Genomic DNA, 25904 nt, shown 5'->3' on the forward strand with positions numbered 1-25904 from the left:
CATCAACCAACCAACCCATCAACCAATCCACCAATCAACCAACCAACCAACCAACCAACCAACCCATCAACCAACCAACCCATCAATCAACCAACCCATCAACCAACCAACCTGCTCATCCACTCAACCAACCAAGTCATCAACCAACCAACCAACCCATCAACCAACCAACCCATCAACCACCCAACTCATCAACCATCAACCAACCAACTCATCCACTCAACCAACCAACCATCAACCAACTCATCAACCAACCATCAACCAACCATCAACCATCAACCAACTCATCAACCAACCAACCATCAACCATCAACCAACTCATCAACCAACCCATCAACCAACCAACCATCAACCAACCATCAACCACCCAACCCACCCACCGCCCCCCCCCCCACCGCCCCGGCGCGCAGACAAGCGACGCGTGGGGCCGTCATCACGGGGGGCTTTATTGCTCGCCACGGGGGGCGCCCCCTCTATTTACCGGGGCTCTTCTGCAGCGAGCGCTGGAGCAGCCTCCCCGGCAGGGCCTCGTGGGCCACGACGCACGTGAAGACGTCGCCGCGGTCCCACGCGTCGCGCCCGACGCTCAATTTGCTATAGAGGAAGAAGGCGCCGCGGCCGTCGCGCTGGGGGGCGGTGGTGGCGGCGGCGCCGGCGGGGACGGCCGCGCTGCCCTGGAGCCACTCGACGTCCGCGGCGGCCGGGTGGAACCCGGTGACCAGGCAGGTGAGGTGGACGTCGGGGGAGGCCGACGGGGCCTCGTCCGGGGCCGCCAGGACGAGGACGGAGGGAGCCGAGAGCTTCTCTGGGGGGGGAATGGGGGGATTGGGGTGAGTGGGGGAGATTGGGGCGATTTGGGGTGATTTGGGGTGATTTGGGGTGATTGGGGGTGATTGGGGGTGATTGGGGGCGATTGGGGTGATTTGGGGGTGATTTGGGGCGATTGGGGGAGATTGGGGTGAGTGGGGGCGATTGGGGCGATTTGGGGGTGATTTGGGGTGATTGGGGGCGATTGGGGGCGGTTGGGGGTGATTGGGGGCAATTGGGTGTGAAAGGGGGAAAATGGGGTGAGTGGGGGCGATTGGGGGCAATTGGGGGCAATTGGGGGTGATTGGGGCAATTGGGGGTGATTGGGGGTGATTGGGGGCAATTGGGGGCGATTGGGGGCGATTGAAGGTGATTGGGGCGATTTGGGGTGAGGAGGGGGAAAATGGGGCAATTTGGGGATGATTTGGGGCGATTGGGGGTGATTGGGGGCGATTGGGGCAATTTGGGGGTGATTTGGGGCGATTGGGGGAGATTGGGGGTGATTGGGGTGATTGGGGGCAATTGGGGTGAGGAGGGGGAAAATGGGGCGATTTGGGGGTGATTGGGGGCAATTTGGGGTGATTGGGGGCAATTGGGGGCAATTGGGGGTGATTGGGGAGGATTTGGGGTGATTGGGGGTGATTGGGTGCAGGGAGGGTGAAAATGGGGCACTTTGGGCACAGCGGCCTCCAGGGAGGCCGGTTCGGGGTCATTTGGGGCACAACCACCCCGGGGAGGCCGAATCCGGGTGATTTGGGGCCCAGGGAGGCTGAATCCGGGTGATTTTGGGGCTCAACCGCCCCCAGGGAGGGCAAATCCGGGTTCTTTTGGGCCCAGGGAGGCCGAATCCGGGCAATTTTGGGTCCGGGGAGGCCGAATCCGGGTGATTTTGGCCTCAATTGCCCCCAGGGAGGCCGAATCTGGGTGATTTTGGGTCCGAGGAGGCTGAATCTGGGCAATTTGGGACCAAAGGAGGCCGAATCTGGGCAATTTTGGCCTCAATCTCCCCCAGGGAGGCCGAATCCGGGTGATTTTAGGAGGCCGAATCCAGGTGATTTAGGGCCCAGGGAGGCCGAATCCGGGTATTTTTTGGCCCGTGGAGGCCGAATCCAGGTGATTTAGGGCCCAGGGAGGCCGAATCTGGGTGATTTGGGGTCTGCGGAGGCCGAATCCAGGTGATTTTAGGAGGCCGAATCTGGGTGATTTGGGGCCCTAGGAGGCCGAATCCGGGTGATTTTAGGAGGCCGAATCCAGGTGATTTTGGGCCCTAGGAGGCCGAATCCGGGTCTTTTTTGGCCCGTGGAGGCCGAACCCGGGTGATTTTAGGAGGCCGAATCCGGGTGATTTTAGGAGGCCGAATCCAGGTGATTTTAGGAGGCCGAATCCGGGTATTTTTTGGCCCGTGGAGGCCGAATCCAGGTGATTTTTGGCCCAGGGAGGCCAAATCTGGGTGATTTTGGGCCCATGGAGGCCGAATCCGGGTGATTTGGGGCCCTAGGAGGCCAAATCTGGGTGATTTTGGGCCCATGGAGGCCGAATCCGGGTGATTTTAGGAGGCCGAATCCGGGTGATTTTGGGCCCGAGGAGGCCGAATCGGGGTATTTTTTGGCCCGTGGAGGCCGAATCCGGGTGATTTAGGGCCCAGGGAGGCCAAATCCAGGTGAATTAGGGCCCTAGGAGGCCGAATCCGGGTGATTTTAGGAGGCTGAAACCAGGTGATTTTAGGAGGCCGAATCCAGGTGATTTTGGGGCCTGAGGAGGCCAAATCTGGGTATTTTTTGGCCCAGGGAGGCCGAATCCGGGTGATTTTAGGAGGCCGAATCCGGGTGATTTTAGGAGGCCGAATCCGGGTGATTTTGGGCCCTAGGAGGCCGAATCCGGGTGATTTTAGGAGGCCGAATCCAGGTGATTTTGGGCCCTAGGAGGCCGAATCCGGGTCTTTTTTGGCCCGCGGAGGCCGAACCCGGGTCTTTTTGCCCCCCACAGACCCCGAACCCGCCCGTTCCCGCCCTCCCCTCCCGGCCCAGCACCCACCTGGCGGCCTCCGCGCGAGCGAGCGCACGAGCGGCGCGGGCAGCGCCCCGTGGCGCACGGCGCACTCGAAGCGCTCGCCGGCCTCCCAGTCGTCGACGCCCACGTCGAGCGCGCTGAGCGCCGTGTAGGTGCCGTTGGCGTGGGGCCGCACGCGCAGCGGCGCCGGGCGCAGCGGCCCCGGCCGCTCGCGGCTCCACGTCACCTCCAGGCCGGCCTCGCCGGGGAGGTCGACCACGAGGCAGAGCAGCCGCGCCGAGCGGCGCACGTAGAGCGAGGCCGGGCCCGGCGGGAGCACGAAGGCCGACACGGGGCTGCTGCAGCGGAGCTCGGGGCCTGCGGGGCGGCCATGATGGTGTCATGGGGGGCGCGGGGGGACCCGCCAGGCCCTACGGCCTCGGGTCTGGAGACCCTCCGTGTTGGACGTCCCTTCGGCATCGCGAGACTCGCTATGGCTGGACGTCCCTTCCAGGAGCCTTCCAAGACCCTCCCTCATTGTAGACCCTTCCAAGACCCATCCAAGACCCTTCATCCTTCCAAGACCCTCCATCATTGTAGACCCTCCATCATTGTAGACCCATCCAAGACCCATCCAAGACCCATCCAAGACCCTCCATCATTGTAGACCCTCCATCATTGTTGACCCTCTATCATTGTAGACCCATCCAAGACCCTCCATCCTTGTAGACCCATCCAAGACCCCTCCAAGACCCATCCAAGACCCTTCCAAGACCCTCCATCATTGTAGACCCTTCCAAGACCCATCCAAGACCCTTCCAAGACCCTCCATCATTGTAGACCCTTCCAAGACCCATCCAAGACCCTTCCAAGACCCTCCATCATTGTAGACCCTCCATCATTGTAGACCCTCCATCATTGTAGACCCTTCCAAGACCCTCCAAGACCCATCCAAGACCCTCCATCATTGTAGACCCTTCCAAGACCCCTCCAAGACCAATCCAAGACCCATCCAAGACCCATCCAAGACCCTCTATCATTGTTGACCCTCCATCATTGTAGACCCATCCAAGACCCTCCCAAGACCCTTCCGAGACCCATCCAAGACCCTTCCAAGACCCTTCCAAGACCCATCCAAGACCCTCCATCATTGTAGACCCTTCCGAGACCCATCCAAGACCCTCCATCCTTCCAAGACCCTCCATCATTGTAGACCCTCCATCATTGTAGACCCTCCATCATTGTAGACCCATCCAAGACCCATCCAAGACCCTCCATCCTTCCAAGACCCTCCATCATTGTAGACCCATCCAAGACCCATCCAAGACCCATCCAAGACCCTCTATCATTGTTGACCCTCCATCATTGTAGACCCATCCAAGACCCTCCCAAGACCCTTCCAAGACCAATCCAAGACCCTCCATCATTGTAGACCCATCCAAGCCCCTCCCAAGACCCCTCCAAGCCCACCCAAGCCCCCCATCGCGCGTCCCACCTGGGCAGAACCGCGCGTGCTCCTCCACGACGGCGCCGCTCCCGGGGTGCTCCGCGCGGCACGTGTAGACCCGGCCGCGCGTCCACTCGTCCCGCGACACGTTGGCCCTCCCGGCAGCCGCGAACGTCCCGGTGGCCCCCGCGCGCCGGGGCCCGTCCAGGGCGTCCATGGGGAGCAGCCCGGGCGCCCCGTCCACCAGCCACTCCATGGCCAGCGGCGCCGGCGCGAAGCCGCCGGCCTCGCAGAGCAGCTCGACGGAGCCGCCGGCGCCGCACGCGGGGGAGTGCAGGACGCGGAGCCACGGGGGGGACGCGGCGCCCGGGGGGCACGCTGAAACGGGGAGAAAATGACCCGTTTGCACCCGTTTGGCACCGTTTGGCACCTTTTGGCACCGTTTGGCACCATTTTTCCCCATTTTGTGCCGTTTTGGCACCGTTTTTGCCCATTTTGTGCCGTTTTTGCACCGTTTTTGCCCATTTTGGCACCGTTTTTGCCCATTTTGCACCGTTTTTGCACCGTTTTCGCACCAATTTTGCCCATTTTGCCCCCAATTTTCCCCATTTTGCACCAATTTTGTACCGTTTTGCACTGTTTTTGCCCCATTTTGCAGCGATTTTGCACCCATTTTGCACCGACTTTTCCCCATTTTGCATGGATTTTGCACCGATTTTGCACCGATTTTGCCCCATTTTGCACAGATTTTGCCCCATTTTGCCCCGATTTTGCACCGATTTTGCACCCTTTTTCCCCATTTTTCATCGATTTTGCACTGATTTTGCACCCTTTTCCCCCTTTTTTCCCCATTTTGCATCGTTTCTGCACCAATTTGGCATCGATTTTGCAGCATTTTGCACCGATGTTTCCCCATTTTGCATCGATTTTGCCCCAATTTGCACCATTTAGCATAGTTTTTGCACCATTTTGCAGCGATTTTCCCCCACTTTGCAGCGATTTTTCCCCATTTTGCACCATTTGGAATCGATCTTTCCCCATTTGGCACTGTTTTTGCACTGTTTTACATCGAATTTCCCCGTTTTTTTCCCCCGTTTTTGCCCCATTTTGCACCATTTTTGCACCGAATTTGCACCGTTTTTGCCCCATTTTGCACCGTTTTCGCCCCATTTTGCCCATTTTGCACTAATTTTTCCCCATTTTGCACCGATTTTGCACCGATTTTGCACCCTTTTTCCCCATTTTTCCCCATTTTGCATCGTTTTCCCCCCATTTTCCCCTATTTTGCCCCGTTTTTGCCCCATTTTGCCCCATTTTGCATCGATTTTGCACCATTATGCACCGATTTTCCCCATTTTGCATCGCTTTGGCACTGATTTTGCATCCTTTTCACCCGTTTTTCCCCATTTTGCACCGTTTTTGCCCCATTTTGCACTCTTGGCCCATTTGGGCCCATTCGGGCCAATTTGGACCTATTTGGACCTATTTGGACCAATTCAGGCCAAACATCCCACCCCTTCCTTCTTGCAAAAACAGCCCTATTTGGGCCAATTTGAGCCCATGTGAGCCCATTTGGGCCCATTCGGGCCAATTTGGGCCAAATTTGGACCAATTCGGACCAATTCGGGCCAATTCGGGCCAATTCGGGCCAAACATCCCACCCCTTCCATTTTGCAAAAACAGCCCAATTTGGGCCCATTTGGGCCCATTTGGACCCATTTGGACCAATTCGGGCCAATTTGGACCAATTCGGACCAATTCGGGCCAATTTGGACCAATTCGGGCCAAACGTCCCACCCCTTCCTGTTTGCAAAAACAGCCCAATTTGGGCCAATTTGAGCCCATGTGAGCCCATTTGGGCCCATTCGGGCCAATTTGGACCTATTCGGGCCAATTTGGACCAATTCGGGCCAATTCGGGCAAAACATCCCACCCCTTCCTTCTTGCAAAAACAGCCCAATTTGGGCCCATTTGGACCCATTTGGACCCATTTGGACCCATTTGGACCAATTCGGGCCAATTTGGACCAATTCAGGCCAATTCGGGCCAATTCGGGCAAAACGTCCCACCCCTTCCTTCTTGCAAAAACAGCCCAATTTGGGCCAATTTGGGCCCATTCGGGCCAATTTGGACCAATTTGGACCTATTTGGACCAATTCAGGCCAATTTGGGCCAATTCGGGCCAAACATCCCACCCCTTCCTGTTTGCAAAAACAGCCCAATTTGGGCCAATTTGAGCCCATGTGAGCCCATTTGGGCCCATTCGGGCCAATTTGGACCAATTCGGGCCAATTCGGGCCAATTCGGGCAAAACATCCCACCCCTTCCATTTTGCAAAAACAGCCCAATTTGGGCCCATTTGGGCCCATTTGGACCCATTTGCACCAATTTGGACCAATTTGGACCAAATTCGGGCCAATCCGGGCCAATTCGTTCCAAATTTGGCCCCGTTTCGGCCCCGTTCCCGCCCCCGTCGCTCTCACCTGTGACGACGGCGGCCGGGCCGCTCTGCCCCACGGCGCAGCGGAAGCTCCGCCCCCCGGCTCCGCGGGGCGGGCGCAGGAGGCTGCTGATTCGCAGGGCGCCCGTGACGTCATGGCCAATGACGTCACTGGTGACGTCATCGAGGGCGGCGCCCGTGGCCTCGTCCCGCCACGCGATGGGCGGGGCCGCCGCGAACGGGCCAATCACGAGGCAGCCCAGGGCGTCGGCCCCGCCCCCGCAGCAGGGGCTGAGCGGGAACACGGAGGGGGCGGGGCCTGGGGGGGGAGGGAGGGAGGGGCGTCAATGGGGGGACCTGTAGGGAGACCCCGCCCCATAGAGGGGAGGGGCCTCCTGCCCCATAGAATGGGGAGGGGCCTCCTGCCCCATAGAAGGGGGAGGGGCCCCATAGAAGGGGGAGGAGCCTCCTGCCCCATAGAATGGGGAGGAGCCCCATAGAATGGGGAGGAGCCTCCTGCCCCATAGAACAGGAGGGGCCTCCTGCCCCATAGAAAAGGGAGGAGCCTCCTGCCCCATAGAATGGGGAGGAGCCCCATAGAAGAGGGAGGAGCCCCATAGAATGGGGAGGAGCTAGAGAGGACCCCCCTGCCCCATAGAAAAGGGAGGAGCCCCCTGCCCCATAGAATGGGGAGGAGCCCCATAGAAGGGGGAGGAGCTAGAGAGGACCCCCCTGCCCCATAGAAGGGAGAGGACCCCCCTGCCCCATAGAATGAGGAGGGGCCCCATAGAAAGGAGAGGAGCCCCATAGAATGGGGAGGAGCCTCCTGCCCCATAGAACAGGGCGGGCCCATAGAGAAGCCCCCTGCCCCATAGCGGAGGGGAGCCCCATAGAAGGGGGAGGAGACTGAGAGGAGCCCCCTGCCCCACAGCTCTCACAGCTACTTGGGGGGCAGCTCCGTGGGGCAGGGGGGATCTGTGGGGCTGGAAGGGATCTATGGGGCAGGGGGGATCTATGGGGCAGGGGGAGCTGTGGGGCAGGGGAATCTATGGGGCAGGGGGATCTGTGGGGCAGGGGGATCTGTGGGGCAGGGGGGATCTGTGGGGCTGGGCCTGGCGGCTGCTGCCCCATAGCCCCCCCCCCAGCCCCATGGTGCTGCCCCACGGCTGCCTCCTGCCCCACGGACGGTCCCAGCCCCATAGACCCTGCCCCACATCTACTGCCTAACCCACAGCTACCAGCCCCACAGCTCCCAGCCCCATAGCTACCTGCCCCATAGCTCCCCTCAGCCCCATAGCTACCCGTAGCCCCACTGCTTCCAGCTCCATAGCTCTCCCCAGCCCCATAGCTCCCTATAGCTCCCCTAGCCCCACAGCTACCCCATAGTCCCACAGCTCCCAGCCCCATAGCTACCCCCCCATAGCTCTCCCCAGCCCCATAGCTACTCCCTAACCCCACACCTTCCAGCCCCATAGCTCCCCATAGCTCCCCTCCAGCCCCATAGCTCCCCATAGCTCCCCTAGCCCCATAGCTCCCCTCCAGCCCCATAGCTCCCCATAGCTCCCCTAGCCCCACAGCTACCCCTGGCCCCACAGCTCCCAGCCCCATAGCTCTCCCAGCCCCATAGCTACTCCCTAACCCCACAGCTTCCAGCCCCATAGCTCCCCATAGCTACCCCTAGCCCCATAGCTCCCCCAGCCCCATAGCTCCCTTCAGCCCCATAGCTACCCGTAGCCCCAGAGCTCCCTGCCCCATAGCTCCCCATAGCCCCATAGCTACCCCTGGCCCCACAGCTACCAGCCCCATAGCTCTCCCCAGCCCCATAGCTACCCCTGGCCCCACAGCTCCCAGCCCCATAGCTCTCCCCAGCCCCATAGCTACTCCCTATCCCTATGGCTACCAGCCCCACAGCTACCAGCCCCATAGCTCCCCATAGCTCCCCTAGCCCCACAGCTACCCCATAGTCCCACAGCTTCCAGCCCCATAGCTACCCCCCCATAGCTCCTCTCCAGCCCCATAGCTCCCCCAGCCCCATAGCTACCTCCAGCCCCATAGCTACCTCCAGCCCCATAGCTCTCCCAGCCCCATAGCTACTCCCTAACCCCACAGCTACCAGCCCCATAGCTCCCCATAGTTACCCCTAGCCCCATAGCTCCCTATAGCTCCCCTAGCCCCACAGCTACCCCTGGCCCCACAGCTCCCAGCCCCATAGCTACTCCCTATCCCTACAGCTACCAGCCCCATAGCTCCCAGCCCCATAGCTACCCCTAGCCCCATAGCTCCTCTCCAGCCCTATAGCTAACCCTAGCCCCATAGCTTCCAGCCCCATAGCTCTCCCAGCCCCATAGCTACTCCCTAACCCCACAGCTACCAGCCCCATAGCTCCCCATAGCTACCCCTAGCCCCATAGCTTCCAGCCCCATAGCTCCCCCCAGCCCCATAGCTCCCCATAGCTCTCCCCCAGCCCCATAGCTCCCTAGCCCCATAGATCTCCCCAGCCCCATAGCTCCCCCAGCCCCATAGCTCCCCTCCAGCCCCATAGCTCCCCATAGCTCCCCATAGCGCCCATAGCCCCATAGCTCCCCATAGCTCCCCCAGCCCCATAGCTCTCCCTAGCCCCATAGCTCCCCTCCAGCCCCATAGCTCCCCATAGCTCCCATAGCCCCATAGCTCCCCCAGCCCCATAGCTCCCCATAGCTCCTCCTGCCCCATAGCTCCCCATAGCTCCCATAGCTCCTCTAGCCCCATAGCTCCCATAGCTCCCCCAGCCCCATAGCTCCCCTAGCCCCATAGCTCTCCCTAGCCCCATAGATCCCCCAGCCCCATAGATCTCCCCAGCCCCATAGCTCCCCTAGCCCCATAGCTCCCCATAGCTCCCCATAGCTCCCCATAGCCCCATAGCTCTCCCCAGCCCCATAGCTCCCAGCCCCTCTCACCTCCGGCCTCCCCGCGGCTCAGATTTGGGGCCAAAACGAGAGATTTTGGGGCCTTTCCGGAGACTCGGGGGCCATTTTGGCCCTTTTGGACCCATATCGGAGGCCCTTGCCCCAGTTTTGGGGTCAATTCCGGCAGTTTTGGGTCATTTCTGGAGCCATTTGGAGGCGATTTTGGGTCCATTATGGAGCTTTCGGGTCACTCTAGGGCCACGTTGGCGATTTTGGGTCCAAAAGGGGCGTTTTTGGGTCCAGGTGGGAGATTCCGGGCTCCATTTTGGAGATTTTGGGCTCCCCGGCCAAGATTTGGGTCCAAATTTGGACATTTGGGGCCATGACGCTGCTTTTGGGGCCAAACCTGGAGATTCTGGGTCCGTCCCGGTCCTTTTGGGTCCATTCTCGAAGAATTTGGGTCCGTGATGGAGATTCGAGGTCGATGCTGGAGAAATTGGCTCCGCGAAGGAGTTTTTGGGTCCATTTATGGGGATTTTGGGTCTATGAAGGAGATTTGGGGTCAATGTTGGAGAATTTGGGTCCGTGATGGAGATTCTGGGTCCATTCATGGAGATTTTGGGTCCACAAAGGAGATTCGAGGTCAATGTTGGAGAATTTGGTTCCACAAAGGAGATTCTGGGTCCATTTACGGAGATTTTGGGTCCACGAAGGAGATTTGGGGTCAATGTTGGAGAATTTGGGTTGAAGCTGGAGAATTTGGGTCCATTCATGAAGTTTCTGGGTTCATTCATGGAGATTTTGGGTCCACGAAGGAGATTTGGGGTCAATGTTGGAGAATTTGGGTCCGTGATGGAGATTCTGGGTCCATTCATGGAGATTTTTGGGTCGATGCTGGAGAATTTGGGGCCATTCATGGAGATTTTGGGGTCAATCTTGGAGAATTTGGGTCCCTGATGGAGATTCTGGGTCCATTCATGGAGAATTTGGGTCTGTGATGGAGTTTTTGGGTCCATTCATGGAGAATTTGGGTCCGTGAAGGAGATCCGGGGTCGATGCTGGAGAATTTGGGTCCATAATGGAGTTTTTGGGTCCATTCATGGAGAATTTGGGTCCGTGAAGGAGATTCGGGGTCGATGCTGGAGAATTTGGGTCCATAATGGAGATTTTTGGGTCCGTGAAGGAGATCCGGGGTCGATGCTGGAGAATTTGGGTCCATTCATGGAGTTTTTGGGTCCATCCTGGAGGTTCCAGCTCCATGACGGAGCCCTTGGGTCCCTGGTGAAGATTTGGGGCCAAAACTGGAGCTTTTGGGGCCGCTGCCAGGCGCCAAATGGCTCCTTTCTGAGCCGAGACCTGGAGGACGCCGAAAAGGCCAAAAAAAGGGTGAGAAAAACCCGAAAAAAACCCAAAAAAGCCTCTGCTGGGGCGGGTGGAAAATTGGCTAAAATTGGAGAAACCAGCGACTTCCTGAGAAACGGGCCCGAAACGGCCCCGTTCTGCCTGAACGGCCCCAAAACGGCGCCGCGTCCTGACCCGCCGCGCGGAGGCGACCAATGAGCGGCCGATAAGGGACCGATAAGCGATCAATAAGTGATCGATAAGTGATCAATAAGCGATCGATAAGTGATCGATAAGCGATCGATAAGTGACCAATAGGCAGCCAATAAGCAGCCAATAAGGGACCGATAAGTGGCCAATAAGTGATCAATAAGCGACCAATAAGCGGCCAATTAGCGGCCAATAGGTGATCAATAAGTGATTGATAAGTGACCAATAGGCAGCCAATAAGCAGCCAATAAGGGACCAATAAGCAGCCAATAAGGGACCAATAAGCAGCCAATAAGTGATCAATAAGCGACCAATAAGCGATTGATAAGCGATCAATAAGCGGCCGATAAGCCATCAATAAGTGACCAATAAGTGATCAATAAGTGGCCAATAAGAAGTGACCAATAAGCAACCAATAAGTGACCGATAAGCAGCCAATAAGTGACCAATAAGTGATCAATAAGCAGCCAATAAGTGGCCAATTAGCGGCCAATAAGCGGTCAATAAGTGATCAATAAGCGACCAATAAGCGGCCAATTAGCGGCCAATAAATGGCCAATTAGCGGCCAATAAGCGACCTATAAGTGACTGATAAGCGGCCGATAAGTGGCCAATAAGGGATAAATAAGCGACCAATAAGCGGCCAATTAGCAGCCAATAAGTGGCCAATAAGTGATCAATAAGCGACCGATGAGTGATCAATAAGTGACCGATAAGTGATCAATAAGTGACCGATAAGCAGCCAATTAGCGGCCAATAAGTGACCAATAAGCAGCCAATAAGTGATCAATAAGTGACCAATAAGTGGCCAATTAGCGGCCGATAAGTGATCAATAAGTGACCAATAAGCGGCCAATTAGTGACCGATAAGTGACCAATAAGTGACCGATAAGCAGCCAATAAGTGCCCAATAAGCGGCCAATTAGCAGCCAATTAGCGGCCAATAAGTGATCAATAAGTGACCATTAAGTGACTGATAAGAGGCTGATAAGTGGCCAATAAGTGATCAATAAGTGATCAATAAATGACCAATAAGCGCCAAATAAGCAACCAATAAACGGCCAATAAATGACCGATAAGCGACCGATAAACGGCCAATAAGCGGCCAATAAGTGATCGATAAGTGACCGATAAGTGACCAATAAGGGACCAATAAGTGGCCAATAAGTGATCGATAAGTGGCCGATAAGTGGCCAATAGGGGATGGCCAAGCGCCGGCGTCGATGGCGGCCACGATCAATAACCAATAGGATCAATCAACGGACCATTAATTAATAGAGAAACGCCCAATAAAATCGGATCGATAACCAATAAAATCAATAATTGATACGATCAATAATCAATAATCAATAATCAATAATCAATAGGAACGCTAATCGCTCGGCCGATCCATCGATCCGGGCGCGATGGAGAGGGCGGCCACTTCCCACCTCTTGATTCGCAGCGCGTGGCGTCTCGGCGGCCCCAAAACGGGCGTTTTTCAGCCCAAAACGGGCCCGGGGGCTGAAAAACGAGAAAGAATGGGTCAATTTGGGCGATTTTTGCCCCGTTTCGCGCGCCGGAAATCACCGTTTTTCTCTTGCAGGTCTCGGCCATGACGGTCGTGAAGAAGGACCCGGTGGTGCCGCCTCGACGTTGGTTTGGGTCATTGGGTCATTGGGGACATTGGGGACGTTGGGGACGCGTTGGGGGACCCTCGGGGGCGCCGAAACCCCCCGGAAGGGCCAAAAACCGGCTCTTTTGGGGCAAAATAACCCCATTTTGGGGTTTTTGGGCCGCGTTGGCCCTCGAGACGCGATTCCGAAGCCGTTTGGGGGTCGATGTCGCGGCGCGCGGGCTCGTCGTGCTCGTAGGGCTCGTTTTGGGGCCAAAATCGTGATTTTTGAGCTCAAGCTGTGCTCATAGTGCTCCTTATTGAGCCAAAATCGTGATTTTTGAGCTCAAGCGGTGCTCATAGTGCTCATTTTTGAGCCAAAATCATGATTTTTGAGCTCGAACCGCGCTCATAGTGCTCATTTTTGAGCCAAGATCCTGAGTTTTGAGCTCAAGCTGTGCTCGTAGTGCTCATTTTTGAGCCAAAATCATGATTTTTGAGCTCGAGCTGTGCTCATAGTGCTCCTTATTGAGCCAAGATCGTGATTTTAGAGCTCGAACCACACTCGTAGGGCTCATTTTTGAGCCAAAATCATGATTTTTGAGCTCGAGCTGTGCTCATAGTGCTCATTTTTGAGCCAAGATCGTGATTTTTGAGGTCAAACCACGCTCATAGTGCTCATTTTTGAGCCAAAATCGCGACATTTGAGCTCGAACCGCGCTCGTAGTGCTCATTTTTGAGCCAAAATTGTGATTTTTGAGCTCGAACCATGCTCATAGTGCTCATTTTTGAGCCAAGATCCTGATTTTTGACCTCAAGCTGTGCTCATAGTGCTCATTTTTGAGCCAAAATCGTGATTTTTGAGCTCAAGCTGTGCTCATAGTGCTCATTTTTGAGCCAAAATCGCGATTTTTGAGCTCGAACCGCGCTCATAGTGCTCATTTTTGAGCCAAGATCCTGATTTTTGAGCTCAAGCTGTGCTCATAGTGCTCATTTTTGAGCCAAAATCGTGATTTTTGAGCTCGAACCACGCTCCTACTGCTCATTTTTGAGCCAAAATCGTGACGTTTGAGCTCAAGCGGTGCTCGTAGTGCTCATTTTTGAGCCAAGATCGTGATTTTTGAGCTCAAGCTGTGCTCATAGTGCTCATTTTTGGGCCAGGATCACGACGTTTGAGCTCGAACCATGCTCATAGTGCTCATTTTTGGGCCAAAATCGTGATTTTTGAGCTCAAGCTGTGCTCATAGTGCTCATTTTTGAGCCGAGATCGCAACGTTTGAGCTCAAACCACGCTCATAGTGCTCATTTTTGAGCCAAAATCGTGATTTTTGAGCTCAAACCACGCTCATAGTGCTCATTTTTGAGCCAAAATCGTGATTTTTGAGCTCAAGCTGTGCTCGTAGTGCTCATTTTTGAGCCGAGATCGCGACGTTTGAGCTCGAACCACGCTCGTAGTGCTCATTTTTGAACAAAAATAGTGATTTTTGAGCTCAAGCTGTGCTCATAGTGCTCATTTTTGGGCCAAAATCGTGATTTTTGAGCTCAAGCTGTGCTCATAGTGCTCATTTTTGAGCCAAGATCGCGACGTTTGAGCTCAAACCATGCTTGTAGTGCTCATTTTTGAGCCAAGATCGTGATTTTTGAGCTCAAACCATGCTCGTAGTGCTCGTTTTTGAGCCAAAATCACGACGCTCGAGCTCGAACCGAGCTCGTACTGCTCATTTCCGAGCCGAGCTCGCGTTCCTCGTGCTCGAGCCGAGCTCATAGGGCTCCTTATTGAGCCGAGCTCACGATGCCCAAGCTCAACCCGAGCTCATAGTGCTCATTTTCAAGCCGAGCTCACGATGTTTGAGCTTGAGCAGTGCTCGTAGGGCTCCTTATCAAGCCGAGCTCATGATGCCCGGGGTCAAGCCGAGCTCATAGGGCTCCTTATTGAGCCGAGCTCACGATGCTCGTGCTTGAGCCGAGCTCATAGTGCTCATTTTTGAGCTGAGCTCATGATGTTTGAGCTCGAGCCGTGCTCATAGTACTCATTTCCAAGCCGAGCTAGCGATGCTCAAGCTCAAGCCGAGCTCATAGGGCTCCTTATCGAGCCGAGCTCATGATGCCCGAGCTCAAGCCGAGCTCATAGAGCTCCTTATGGAGTAGAGCTCGTGACACGTGCTCGAGCGGTGTTCGTAGGGCTCCTTATCAAGCTGAGCTCACGATGCTCGTGCTCGAGCCGCACTCATAGTGCTCATTTTCGAGCCGACCTCGCGTTCCTCGTGCTCGAGCCGAGCTCATAGGGCTCCTTATTGAGCCGAGCTCGCGATGCCCATGCTCAACCCGAGCTCATAGTGCTCGTTTTCAAGCCGAGCTCACGATGTTTGAGCTCGAGCGGTGCTCATAGGGCTCCTTATGGAGCTGAGCTCGTGATGCTCGTGCTTGAGCTGAGCTCATAGTGCTCATTTTTGAGCTGAGCTCATGATGTTTGAGCTCGAGTCGTGCTCATAGTACTCATTTCCAAGCCGAGCTAGCGATGCTCAAGCTCGAGCCGAGCTCATAGAGCTCCTTATCGAGCCGAGCTCATGATGCCCGAGCTCAAGCCGAGCTCATAGAGCTCCTTATTGAGCCGAGCTCATGATGCCCGAGCTCAAGCCGAGCTCATAGAGCTCCTTATCAAGCTGAGCTCATGATGCTCGTGCTCGAGCGGTGCTCATAGGGCTCATTTTCAAGCCGAGCTCACGATGCTCATGCTCGAGTCGCGTTCGCAAAGCCCTTTTTGAGCCAAGATCACGATGTTTGAGCTCGAGCCGTGCTCATAGGGCTCCTTATGGAGCCGAGCTCACGATGCTCGTGCTTGAGCCGAGCTCATAGTGCTCATTTTTGAGCTGAGCTCATGATGTTTGAGCTCGAGTCGTGCTCATAGTACTCATTTCCAAGCCGAGCTAGCGATGCTCAAGCTCGAGCCGAGCTCATAGGGCTCCTTATCGAGCCGAGCTCATGATGCCCGAGCTCAAGCCGAGCTCATAGGGCTCCTTATTGAGCTGAGCTCATGATGCCCGAGCTCAAGCCGAGCTCATAGAGCTCATTTTCAAGCCGAGCTCATGATGCTGGTGCTCGAGTCGTGCTCATAAAGCCCTTTTTGAGCCCAGCTCATAGGGCTCCTTATGGAGCCGAGCTCACGACGCACGAGCTTGAGCCGAGCTCATAGAGCTCATTTTCAAGCCGAGCTCATGATGCTCGCGCTCGAGTCGTGCTCATAAAGCCCTTTTTGAGCCCAGCTCGCCATGCCCACGCTAGAGCAGTGCTCATAGAGCTCCTTATGGAGCAGAGCTTGTGACGCTCGTGCTCGAGCCGTGCTCTCAATGCTCATTTTCAAGCTGAGCTCGTGATGCTCGTGCTCGAGCCGAGCTCATAGGGCTCCTTATTGAGCCGAGCTCACAACGCTCATGCTCGAGTCGTGCTCGTTTCCGCGCCGCGCTCACGACGGGCACCACCGACTCGTGCTCACCGCACTCGCCTTCCTGCCGCGCTCACGACGCGCTCGAGTGGTGCCCATAGGGCTCCTTATTGAGCCGAGCTCATAGAGCTCCTTATTGAGCTGAGCTCATGATGCCCGAGCTCAAGCCGAGCTCATAGTGCTCATTATCAAGCCCAGCTCATGATACTCGTGCTCATCGTGCTCGCAAAGCCCTTGTTTGAGCCAAGATCATGACGCTTGAGCTCAAGCTGAGCTCATAGGGCTCCTTATTGAGCCGAGCTCACGATACTCGTGCTCATCGTGCTCGCAAAGCCCTTGTTTGAGCCAAGATCATGACGCTCGCGCTCAAGCCGAGCTCATAGGGCTCCTTATTGAGCCGAGCTCATGATACTCGTGCTCATCGTGCTCGCAAAGCCCTTGTTTGAGCCGAGCTCATGATGCCCGAGCTCAAGCCGAGCTCATAGTGCTCCTTATTGAGCCGAGCTCATGATGCCCGAGCTCAAGCCGAGCTCATAGGGCTCCTTATTGAGCTGAGCTCATGATACTCGTGCTCATCGTGCTCGCAAAGCCCTTGTTTGAGCCAAGCTCATGATGCCCGAGCTCAAGCCAAGCTCATAGTGCTCCTTATTGAGCCGAGCTCATGATACTCGTGCTCATCGTGCTCGCAAAGCCCTTGTTTGAGCCAAGATCACGACGCTCGCGCTCAAGCTGAGCTCATAGGGCTCCTTATTGAGCCGAGCTCATGATGCCCGGGGTCAAGCCGAGCTCATAGGGCTCCTTATTGAGCTGAGCTCATGATACTCGTGCTCATCGTGCTCGCAAAGCCCTTGTTTGAGCCAAGATCACGACGCTTGAGCTCAAGCCGAGCTCATAGGGCTCCTTATTGAGCCGAGCTCGTGATACTCATGCTCGAACGGTGCCCATAGGGCTCCTAATCAAGCCAAGCTCACGATGCCCGTGCTCAAGCCATGCCCATAAAGCCCATTCTTAACCCGTACTCGCGACGCTCGTGCTCAAGCCGTGCCCATAAAGCCCATTTTTAACCCGCACTCGCGACGCTCGTGCTCGAACACCCATTTCCACCCCATTTTCGCGCCCCTCGCGACGCCCCGTTCCGATACCTGCTCTTGGGGGGCCGCTCTGCCGCTCTCCTCGGGGGCCGCGTCCCAAATTCGCCGTATTCACCCCCAAATCGGGCCCGTCCTCGCCGGGGAGCGACCCAAAACCCCTCGTTGCCCCCCAAAAACACCCCCAAAACCCTCTTTTTGGCCAATCACCAGCCCTTCTCGCCGCCCCGAAGCCCAAGGAGACGCCGGCGGCGCCGGGGCCCTTTTTGGGCTCAGAAACGGCGTCTCGGGGGAAAACTCCTGCCCTTTCGAACTTCCCCTTTTTTCCGGGGGGCGCCGGCGCCGCCGGGACTTTCACGTCCCCTTTTCGGCCGCCGACCCCGTCACCTCCGGGGCAAAATGGCCGCCGCGACGTCACCGCGCGTCTCTCCCACCAGAACCGGCCCAGGCGCCCGTTGTCTACCCGTTGAAACCCTGTTCGTGCCCCGAGGACAACGTCACCGTCGCCTGTTGGGCCGATGCCTTCTTCCCCGAGCCCCTCACCGTGACCTGGGCCTCCGAGCAGCCCTACGAGTCCTACGTCTACCCGGTCTACGCGGACGCCGACGGCGTCTCCTCCCTGGTCTCCAGCCTCACGACCACCCTGGCCAACCTCAACGCCGACTCCGTGTCCTGCACCGTGACGCACCCGGACACGGACACCACCGTCACCAAGAGCTTCTCCGGTGAGGAGGGATCCGGGCCTCGATGGGGGCCCTGGGTGGGATGGGGTGGCTCCTGGTCTCTCTTTGGGCCTTCTATGAGGCCTTGGTGGACCTTGGTCTTGGTTCTGGCCTTGGTTGGCTTTGGAGGCCCTGGAGATGCTCTTGGTCTCGGTTCTGGCCTTGTATGAGGCCTTGGGTGGCTTTGGAGGCCCTGGAGTTGCTCCTGGCCTTGGTTCTGGCCTTGTACGAGGCCTTGGGTGGCTTTGGAGGCCCTGGAGATGCTCCTGGTCTCACTTTGGGCCTTCTATGAGGCCTTGGTTGGATTTGAAGGCCCTGGAGATGCTCCTGGCCTTGATTCTGGTCTTGTATGAGGCCTTGGTTGGCTTTGGAGGCCCTGGAATTGCCCTTGGCCTTGGTTCTGGCCTTGGTTGCCTTTGGAGGCCCTGGAGTTGCCCCTGGCCTTGGTTTTGCCTTTTTGGAGACCTCAGTTGGCTCTGGAGGACCCAGAGTTGCCCTTGGCCTTGGTTCTGGCCTTGTATAAGGCTTTGGAGGCCCTGGAGTTGCTCCTGGTCTCACTTTGGGCCTTCTATGAGGCCTTGGTTGGCTTTGGAGGCCCTGGAGTTGCCCTTGGTCTTAGTTCTGGCCTTCTACAAAGCTTTGGAGGCCCCAGAGTTGCCCTTGGCCCTGGTTCTGGCCTTCTACGAAGCTTTGGAGGCCCTGGAGTTGCTCTTGGCCTTGGTTCTGGCCTTGTACGAGGCCTTGGCTGACTCCAGGAGGTCCTGGGGTTGCTCCTGACCTGGTTCCTCCATCTTACAAGGCCTTGGTTGACTCCAGGAGGTCCTGGGGTTGCTCCTGGCCTTGTTTCCTCCATCATCCAAGGCCTTGATTGATTCCAGGAGGTCCTGGAGATGCTCCTGATCTGGTTCCTCCATTGAACAAGACCTTGGTTGGCTCTTGAAGACGCTCCTGGCCTTGCACAAGGTCTTGGGCCACCAGCCCATCCAATTCCTTGTTCTCCAGGATCCTGCCCTACCGCCCAGCCCGACGTGAAGATCCTGAGCCACGAGGGCGAGGACGAGGTCCTGCTCGCCTGCCTGGTGGAGAACCTCTTCGCCGAGGCCCAGGTGGAATGGCTGCAGAACGGGGAGCCGCTGGAGGCGCCGCGGGAGGACTACGTGTGCGCCGAGTGCTCCGACAACCGCTCGGTGCAGTCGAGCCAGGTCCGGGTCAGCCGGGAGAGCTGGGACGCGGGCGCCGTGTTCGCGTGCCGCGTGTCCCAGGAGGCCCTGCTGGAGCCCATCGAGCGCTCCATCAGCAACGAGTGCTTAGGTGAGGGGAGGAGGACGCGGGGGACGCGGCGGGACGGGGGGACGGGGGTGGAGGGGGTGATGGAGGGATGAGTTGGTGGATGGAGGGATGGGTTGAGTGGATGGAGGGATGGGTTGGTGGATGGAGGGATGGGTTGAGTGGATGGAGGGATGAGTTGGTGGATGGAGGGATGGGTTGAGTGGATGGAGGGATGGATTGAGTGGGTTGAGTGGATGGAGGGATGGATTGAGTGGATGGAGGGATGGATTGAGTGGATGGGTTGAGTGGATGGAGGGGTTGATGGATGGAGGGATGGATTGAGTGGATGGAGGGATGGGTTGAGTGGATGGAGGGATGGATTGAGTGGATGGAGGGATGGGTTGAGTGGGTTGAGTGGATGGAGGGATGGGTTGAGTGGATGGAGGGATGAATTGAGTGGATGGGTTGAGTGGATGGAGGGGTTGGTGGATGGAGGGATGGGTTGAGTGGATGGAGGGATGGATTGAGTGGATGGAGGGATGGATTGAGGGAATGGAGGAATGGGTTGAGTGGATGGAGGGATGGATGGATGGAGGGATGGGTTGAGTGGATGGAGGGGTTGGTGGATGGAGGGATGGGTTGATGGATGGAGGGATGGATTGAGTTGATGGAGGGATGGTTGAGTGGATGGAGGGATGGATTGATGGATGGAGGGATGGATTGAGTGGACGGAGGGATGGATTGATGGATGGAGAGATGGGTTGAATGGATGGAGGGGTTGATAGATGGAGAGATGGTTGAGCGGATGGATGGGCAGATGGATGGACAGGAAGATGGGTGACTGAGTGGGTGGAGGGACAGGTAGATGGATGGGGAGATGGACGGATGGATGGGAAGATGGATGGATGGATGGATGGATGGATGGATGGATGGATGGATGGGAAGATGGATGGATGGATGGGAAGATGGATGGATGGATGGATGGATGGATGGATGGATGGATGGATGGGAAGATGAATGGATGAATGGATGGATGGATGGATGGATGGATGGATGGGAAGATGGATGGGAAGATGGATGGATGGAAAGATGGATGGATGGATGGATGGATGGATGGATGGGAAGATGGATGGATGGATGCGAAGATGGATGGATGGGAAGATGGATGGATGGATGGGAAGATGGATGGATGGATGGATGGATGGGAAGATGGGTGGATGGATGGATGGGAGGATGGATGGATGGATGGGAAGCTGGATGGTTGTGTGGATGGCCGGGCGCGCGGTCCCACGCCGCTCTCTGCACGCGCCAGCGCCCGGACGCGTCTCGTCACCCCCCGCCGCTTGCGGTGGCGCCGCGGCCACCTGCGAAACCCCCATGGGAGGTGACAGCAGCTCTAAAAAAAGCCCCTGGGTGAGAACCCAGAAGAAGGAGAGGGCTTCTAGTTTTTTTGAGGAAAAAAAGCCATTTTTTCTCTCTTTTTTGAGAAAAAAGCCATATTTTCTCTCTTTTTTTGGGGAAAAAAGCCATTTTTTCTCTCTTTTTTGGGAAAAATGTTAATACCTGCCGCTTCCTCCACGCAGATGACGCCACGGTGATCGTGGAGATCTTCCCGCCCACCCTGGAGGAGCTCTTCGTGACGCAGAACGCCAGCGTGACCTGCGTGGCCACCAACGTGCGGGCGCCGGGCGACGTCACCTTCTCGTGGAAGCGCAAGGGCGGCAGCGGCGGCGCCTTGGACGCGGCCACCGGGGAGGCCGCGCGCCAGGACAACGGGCTCTACCGCGTCGCCAGCGTCCTCAAGGTCTGCGCCGAGGAGTGGAACTCGGGGGAGACCTTCACGTGCACCGTGTCCGGCCCCGAGCTGCTCGAGCCCATCAGCAAGAGCATCGAGAAGAGCACGGGTAGGAGCTCCGGGACGCCCGGTCCCGCGCCGGGGTGGTCGGGTGGGAGAGGTGACGCGGGTGGATGGGGTCGGATGGAGAGCTGGGGCTGTTGGGGTAGATGAGGCGACTGGAAGGGTCAACTGGGCCACTCTACTGGAAGGGCTTGGTCTATTGGAAGGGTCTGGTCTATTGGAGGAGTCAACTGGGCCGGTCTACTGGAAGAGATGGGTCTATTGGAAGGGTCTGGTCTATTGGAAGGGTCTGGTCTATTGGAGGAGTCAACTGGGCCGGTCTACTGGAAGAGATGGGTCTATTGGAAGGGTCTGGTCTATTGGAAGGGTCAACTGGGCCGGTCTACTGGAAGAGATTGGTCAACTGGAAGGGTCTGGTCTATTGGAAGGGTCAACCAGGCCACTCTATGGGAAGAGATGGGTCAACTGGAAGGGTCTGGTCTACTGGAAGGGTCAACTGGGCCAGTCTAGTGGAAGAGATGGGTCTATTGGAAGGGTCTGGTCTATTGGAGGAGTCAACTGGGCCACCCTAGTGGAAGGGCTTGGTCTATTGGAAGGGTCTGGTCTATTGGAGGAGTCAACTGGGCCACCCTAGTGGAAGGGCTTGGTCTATTGGAAGGGTCTGGTCTATTGGAGGGGTCAACTGGGCTGGTCTAGTGGAAGAGATTGGTCAACTGGAAGGGTCTGGTCTATTGGAAGGGTCAACCAGGCCACTCTATGGGAAGAGATGGGTCAACTGGAAGGGTCTGGTCTATTGGAGGGGTCAACTGGGCCACTCTACTGGAAGGGCTTGGTCTATTGGAAGGGTCTGGTCTATTGGAGGAGTCAACTGGGCTGGTCTAGTGGAAGAGACTGGTCAACTGGAAGGGTCTGGTCTATTGGAAGGGTCTGGTCTATTGGAAGGGTCAACTGGGCCACTGGGAGAGCCCAATGGGCCGCTCTCCTGGAAGAGACCGGTCTACTGGGAAGGTCCAACCTACCGGAAGGGCCAACTGGGCCGGTCTATGGAAGGGACCGGTCAACGGGAAGGGTCCAGGCCATGGCGAGAGCCGCCCGGGCCAGCGGTGGCCACGTCCCGAGCGCCTCTTCCCCCCGTCTCCGCAGCGGGCCCCGTGCAGGCGCCCTCGGTCTACGTGTTCGGGGCCGCCCGCGGAGGAGCTGGCGCGGGAGGAGACGGCCACCTTGACCTGCCTGGCCACCAACTTCCGCCCCAAGGACATCCTGGTGACCTGGACCCAGCAGGACCAGCCGGTGGCCAGCGGGAGCTACCAGGTGTTCGGCCCCGAGGAGGACGCCGGGGGCTACACGGTCTACAGCGCCCTGCAGACCACGTGGGCCGCGTGGCAACGGGGCGACTCGTTCGCCTGCGTGGTGGCCCACGAGGGGCTGCCGCTCACGTTCGTGCAGAAGAGCCTGGACAAGAGCTCGGGTAAAGCCGCCTCCGTCAACGTCTCGGTGGTCCTGGCCGACGCCGACGTCACCTGCTCCTGAGCGGCCGCGTTGGGGCGCGTTGGGTTGCGTTGAGTTGCGTTGAGTTGGGTTGGGTTGCGTTGGGTTGCGTTGGGTTGCGTTGGGTTGCGTTGGGTGGCCCTTGGGCTACCGAATAAAGCGGAGATGCAACGTGATGGCGCCTGGTCGTGGTTGACCCCAACGGGGCCAATGGGGGGGGTCTCCTCCGGCCCCGGGTTGCCCGGAGCGCCCTGGGATGAAATTGGGGGGAAAAGAGGATGGAATGGGAGGAAAGAGCGTGAAATTGGGGGAAAGAGCGTGAAATGGGGGGAAAAGAGCCAAAATGGGGAGGAAAGAGCCAAAATGGGGAGGAAAGAGCCAAAATGGAGAAGAAAGAGCCAAAATGGAGAAGAAAGAGCCAAAACGGGGGAAAATAGCCCAAAATGGGAGGAAAGAGCCTGAGATTGGGGGAAAGAGCGCGAAATTGAGGGAAAGAGTGCGAAATTGGGAAGAAAGAGCCCGAAATGAGGGGAAAGGAGCCCAAAATGGGGGGAAAGAGCCTGAAATGGGGGGGAAAGGAGCCCGAAATGGGGGGAAAGAGCCTGAAATGGGGGGAAAGAGCCTGAAATGGGGGGAAAGAGCCCAAAAAATTGGGAAGAAATAACCCAAAATGAGGGGAAAGGAGCCCCAAATGGGGAGAAAGAGCCCGAAATGGGGGGAAAGAGCCTGAAACGGGGTAAAAGAGCCCAAAATTGGAGGAAAGAGCCCAAAAGGGGAAGAAAGAGCCCAAAAGAGGAAGAAAGAGCCCAAAAGGGGAAGAAAGGGCCCAAAAGGGGGAGGAAAGAGCCCAAAAGGGGGAGAAAGAGCCCAAAATTGGGGGAAAGAGCTCGAAATGGGGAGGAAAGAACCCAAAATGGGGGGAAAAGAGCCAAAATGGGGAGGAAAGAGCCAAAATGGGGAGGAAAGAGCCCAAACAGGGGGAAAGAGCCAAAATGGGGAGAAAAGAGCCAAAATGGGGAGGAAAGAGCCCAAATGGTGAGGAAAGAGCGAAAATGGGGGGAAAAGAGCCAAAATGGGGAGGAAAGAGCCTAGAATGGGGGAAAAGAGCCCAAAATGGGGGGAAAAGAGCCTAGAACAGGGGAAAAGAAGCCAAAACGGGGGAAAAGAGCCCAAAATGGGTGGGAAAGAGCCCAAAACACGGGGAAAAGAGCCCCAAACAACCCACATCCCCCCAGAAGGGCAAGAAACCCCCTCAGGACCCCCAAACTCATCGCTCCTCCCTCCCACCCCCGTTGGCTCCTTCTAGACACCGAGTTACCCCAAAACGCCCCTTTTTCACCCCAAAACGACGGGCCGAAGGATCCCCCCGGGCCTTGCTTTGGGGGCGGGTGAAAATGGGGGGAAAATGGGGGATTTTGGGGGTGGATTTGAGCCCAAAAACCCATCGCGGCGCCGCTGCTTCACCACGCGCTTCGGGGCGGGAAACGGGGGCGTTTTTGGCCCCAAAATCGCCGTTTTTTGCCCCAAAACGCACCGGGAGCTCATTGGGCCCCCCGGTTCTGTCCCCCCAGACTGGGTCGTGGTCACGTTCGGCGAGGACGCGGCGGCCGAGAGCCCCGAGGACCCCGGCGACCTGTGGACGGCCGTGACCTTCATCTTCCTCTTCCTCCTCAGCCTCTGCTACAGCACCGGGGTCACCCTGTTCAAGGTAAAACGGCCTCGTTGGGTCGTTAATTGGTTAATTAACCCAATTAGCGGGGGCAAATTAATGAAACCGGGTCTCTTCCCCAGGTCATGTGACCTCCACGGGTCCCAATGAGGGCCCCGGAGCCTTCGTCCTCCTCGTCCTCGCCGGGGAGCCGGAAACGCCGGCGTTTTGGTGCATTTTACCCCGATTTACAGCAGGTTGCAAAAAAATCCCCATTTTTTTTCCCCTTTGGGGTGAATCTGGGGTGTTTTGGTGTATTTTACCCCGATTTACACCAGGTTGCAAAAAAACACCCTTTTTTTTCCCCTTTTGGGGTGAAACCGGGGTGTTTTGGTGTATTTTACCCTGATTTACACCAGGTTGCAAAAAAATCTCCATTTTTTAATCCCTTTGGGGTGAAACCGGGGTGTTTTGGTGCATTGTGCCCTAATTTGCACCAGGTTGCAAAAAAATCCCGTTTTTTTAATCCCTTTGGGGTGAAACTGGGGTGTTTTGGTGTATTTTACCCTAATTTACACCAGGTTGCAAAAAAAATCCCCTTTTTTATTCCCTTTTGGGGTGAAACCGGGGTGTTTTGGTGCATTTTACCCCGATTTACACCAGGTTGCAAAAAAATCCCTGTTTTTTTTCCCTTTTGGGGTGAAACCAGGCTGTTTTGGTGCATTGCACCCCGCTTTACACCAGGTTGCAAAAATAACCCTTTTTTTTCCCCTTTTGGGGTGAAACCGGGGTGTTTTGGTGCATTGTGCCCCGATTTGCACCAGGTTGCAAAAAAATCCCGTTTTTTAAATCCCTTTGGGGTGAAACTGGGGTGTTTTGGTGCATTTTACCCCGATTTACACCAGGTTGCAAAAAAAATCTCCATTTTTTAATCCCTTTGGGGTGAAACTGGGGTGTTTTGGTGCATTTTACCCCAATTTACACCAGGTTGCAAAAAAAACACCCTTTTTTTTCCCTTTGGTGTGAAACCAGGGTGTTTTGGTGAATTTTACCCTGATTTACACCAGGTTGCAAAAAAATCTCCATTTTTTAATCCCTTTGGGGTGAAACTGGGGTGTTTTGGTGCATTGCGCCCCGATAACCCCCGTTTTCCCCTCGGAAACAAAACCGGGGCGTTTTGGCGCATTTCACCCCAATTTACGGCCGGTTTGTGCAAACAACCCCCATTTTTCACTCTCGAGCGACAAAACCGCGGCGTTTTCGTGCAAATCGCCCCAAAAACGCGCCCTAGAAGGCGGGTTTCGCTATTAGAAAACCGCCCGATTTTGCCCTTTTTCCCACGTTCTCCGGGCGCCGCTGAGTCATTCGGGAAGCCAAAACGGGCCAAATTTGCCCCAAACATCTGGCCCGGGGCCGCCAGATGTTTCCTGTTTACGCCGGCACCGTCTCCCCCTCTGAGTCAGCACGGGGCGAAAATAACCCCAAAATCGCCGGTTTTGGCCCCAAAACGCCCTCGTTTCCCCACCCCTTTTCCCGGTCGAATCGACCAAGGGGAGGGGAAACGGAGGGGCCGTTTTCATGGGAAACCCCGCGCGCCGCAAGGCAAATTTGGGGGGGAAAAGGTTAAAAACCGAATAAACAAGGTGCAAAATAGGTAATTTTGGGGCAAAAGTGTC

General features: G+C 56.5%; 2 gene segments (V, D, J or C); one reads left to right on the top strand and one right to left on the bottom strand.

Annotated features, from left to right (window-relative positions):
* Window positions 1–473: 473 nt before the first annotated feature.
* On the bottom strand, window positions 474–12715 carry LOC148590644 (Ig gamma chain C region-like). The segment is given in 6 exon segments: window positions 474–805; window positions 2842–3174; window positions 4292–4621; window positions 6727–7002; window positions 12550–12622; window positions 12689–12715. Coding segments are annotated over 6 exon segments (1371 nt in total).
* Window positions 12714–22625, top strand: LOC104577971 (immunoglobulin heavy constant alpha-like). The segment is given in 5 exon segments: window positions 12714–12753; window positions 17681–17968; window positions 18968–19276; window positions 20818–21138; window positions 22236–22625. Coding segments are annotated over 5 exon segments (1345 nt in total).
* Window positions 22626–25904: the final 3279 nt, after the last annotated feature.

This window comes from Tinamus guttatus, unplaced genomic scaffold (assembly GCF_059628265.1).
Source record: "Tinamus guttatus ecotype Peru unplaced genomic scaffold, ASM5962826v1 Tinamus_guttatus_pri_ptg001183l, whole genome shotgun sequence".
NCBI lineage: Eukaryota > Metazoa > Chordata > Aves > Tinamiformes > Tinamidae > Tinamus > Tinamus guttatus.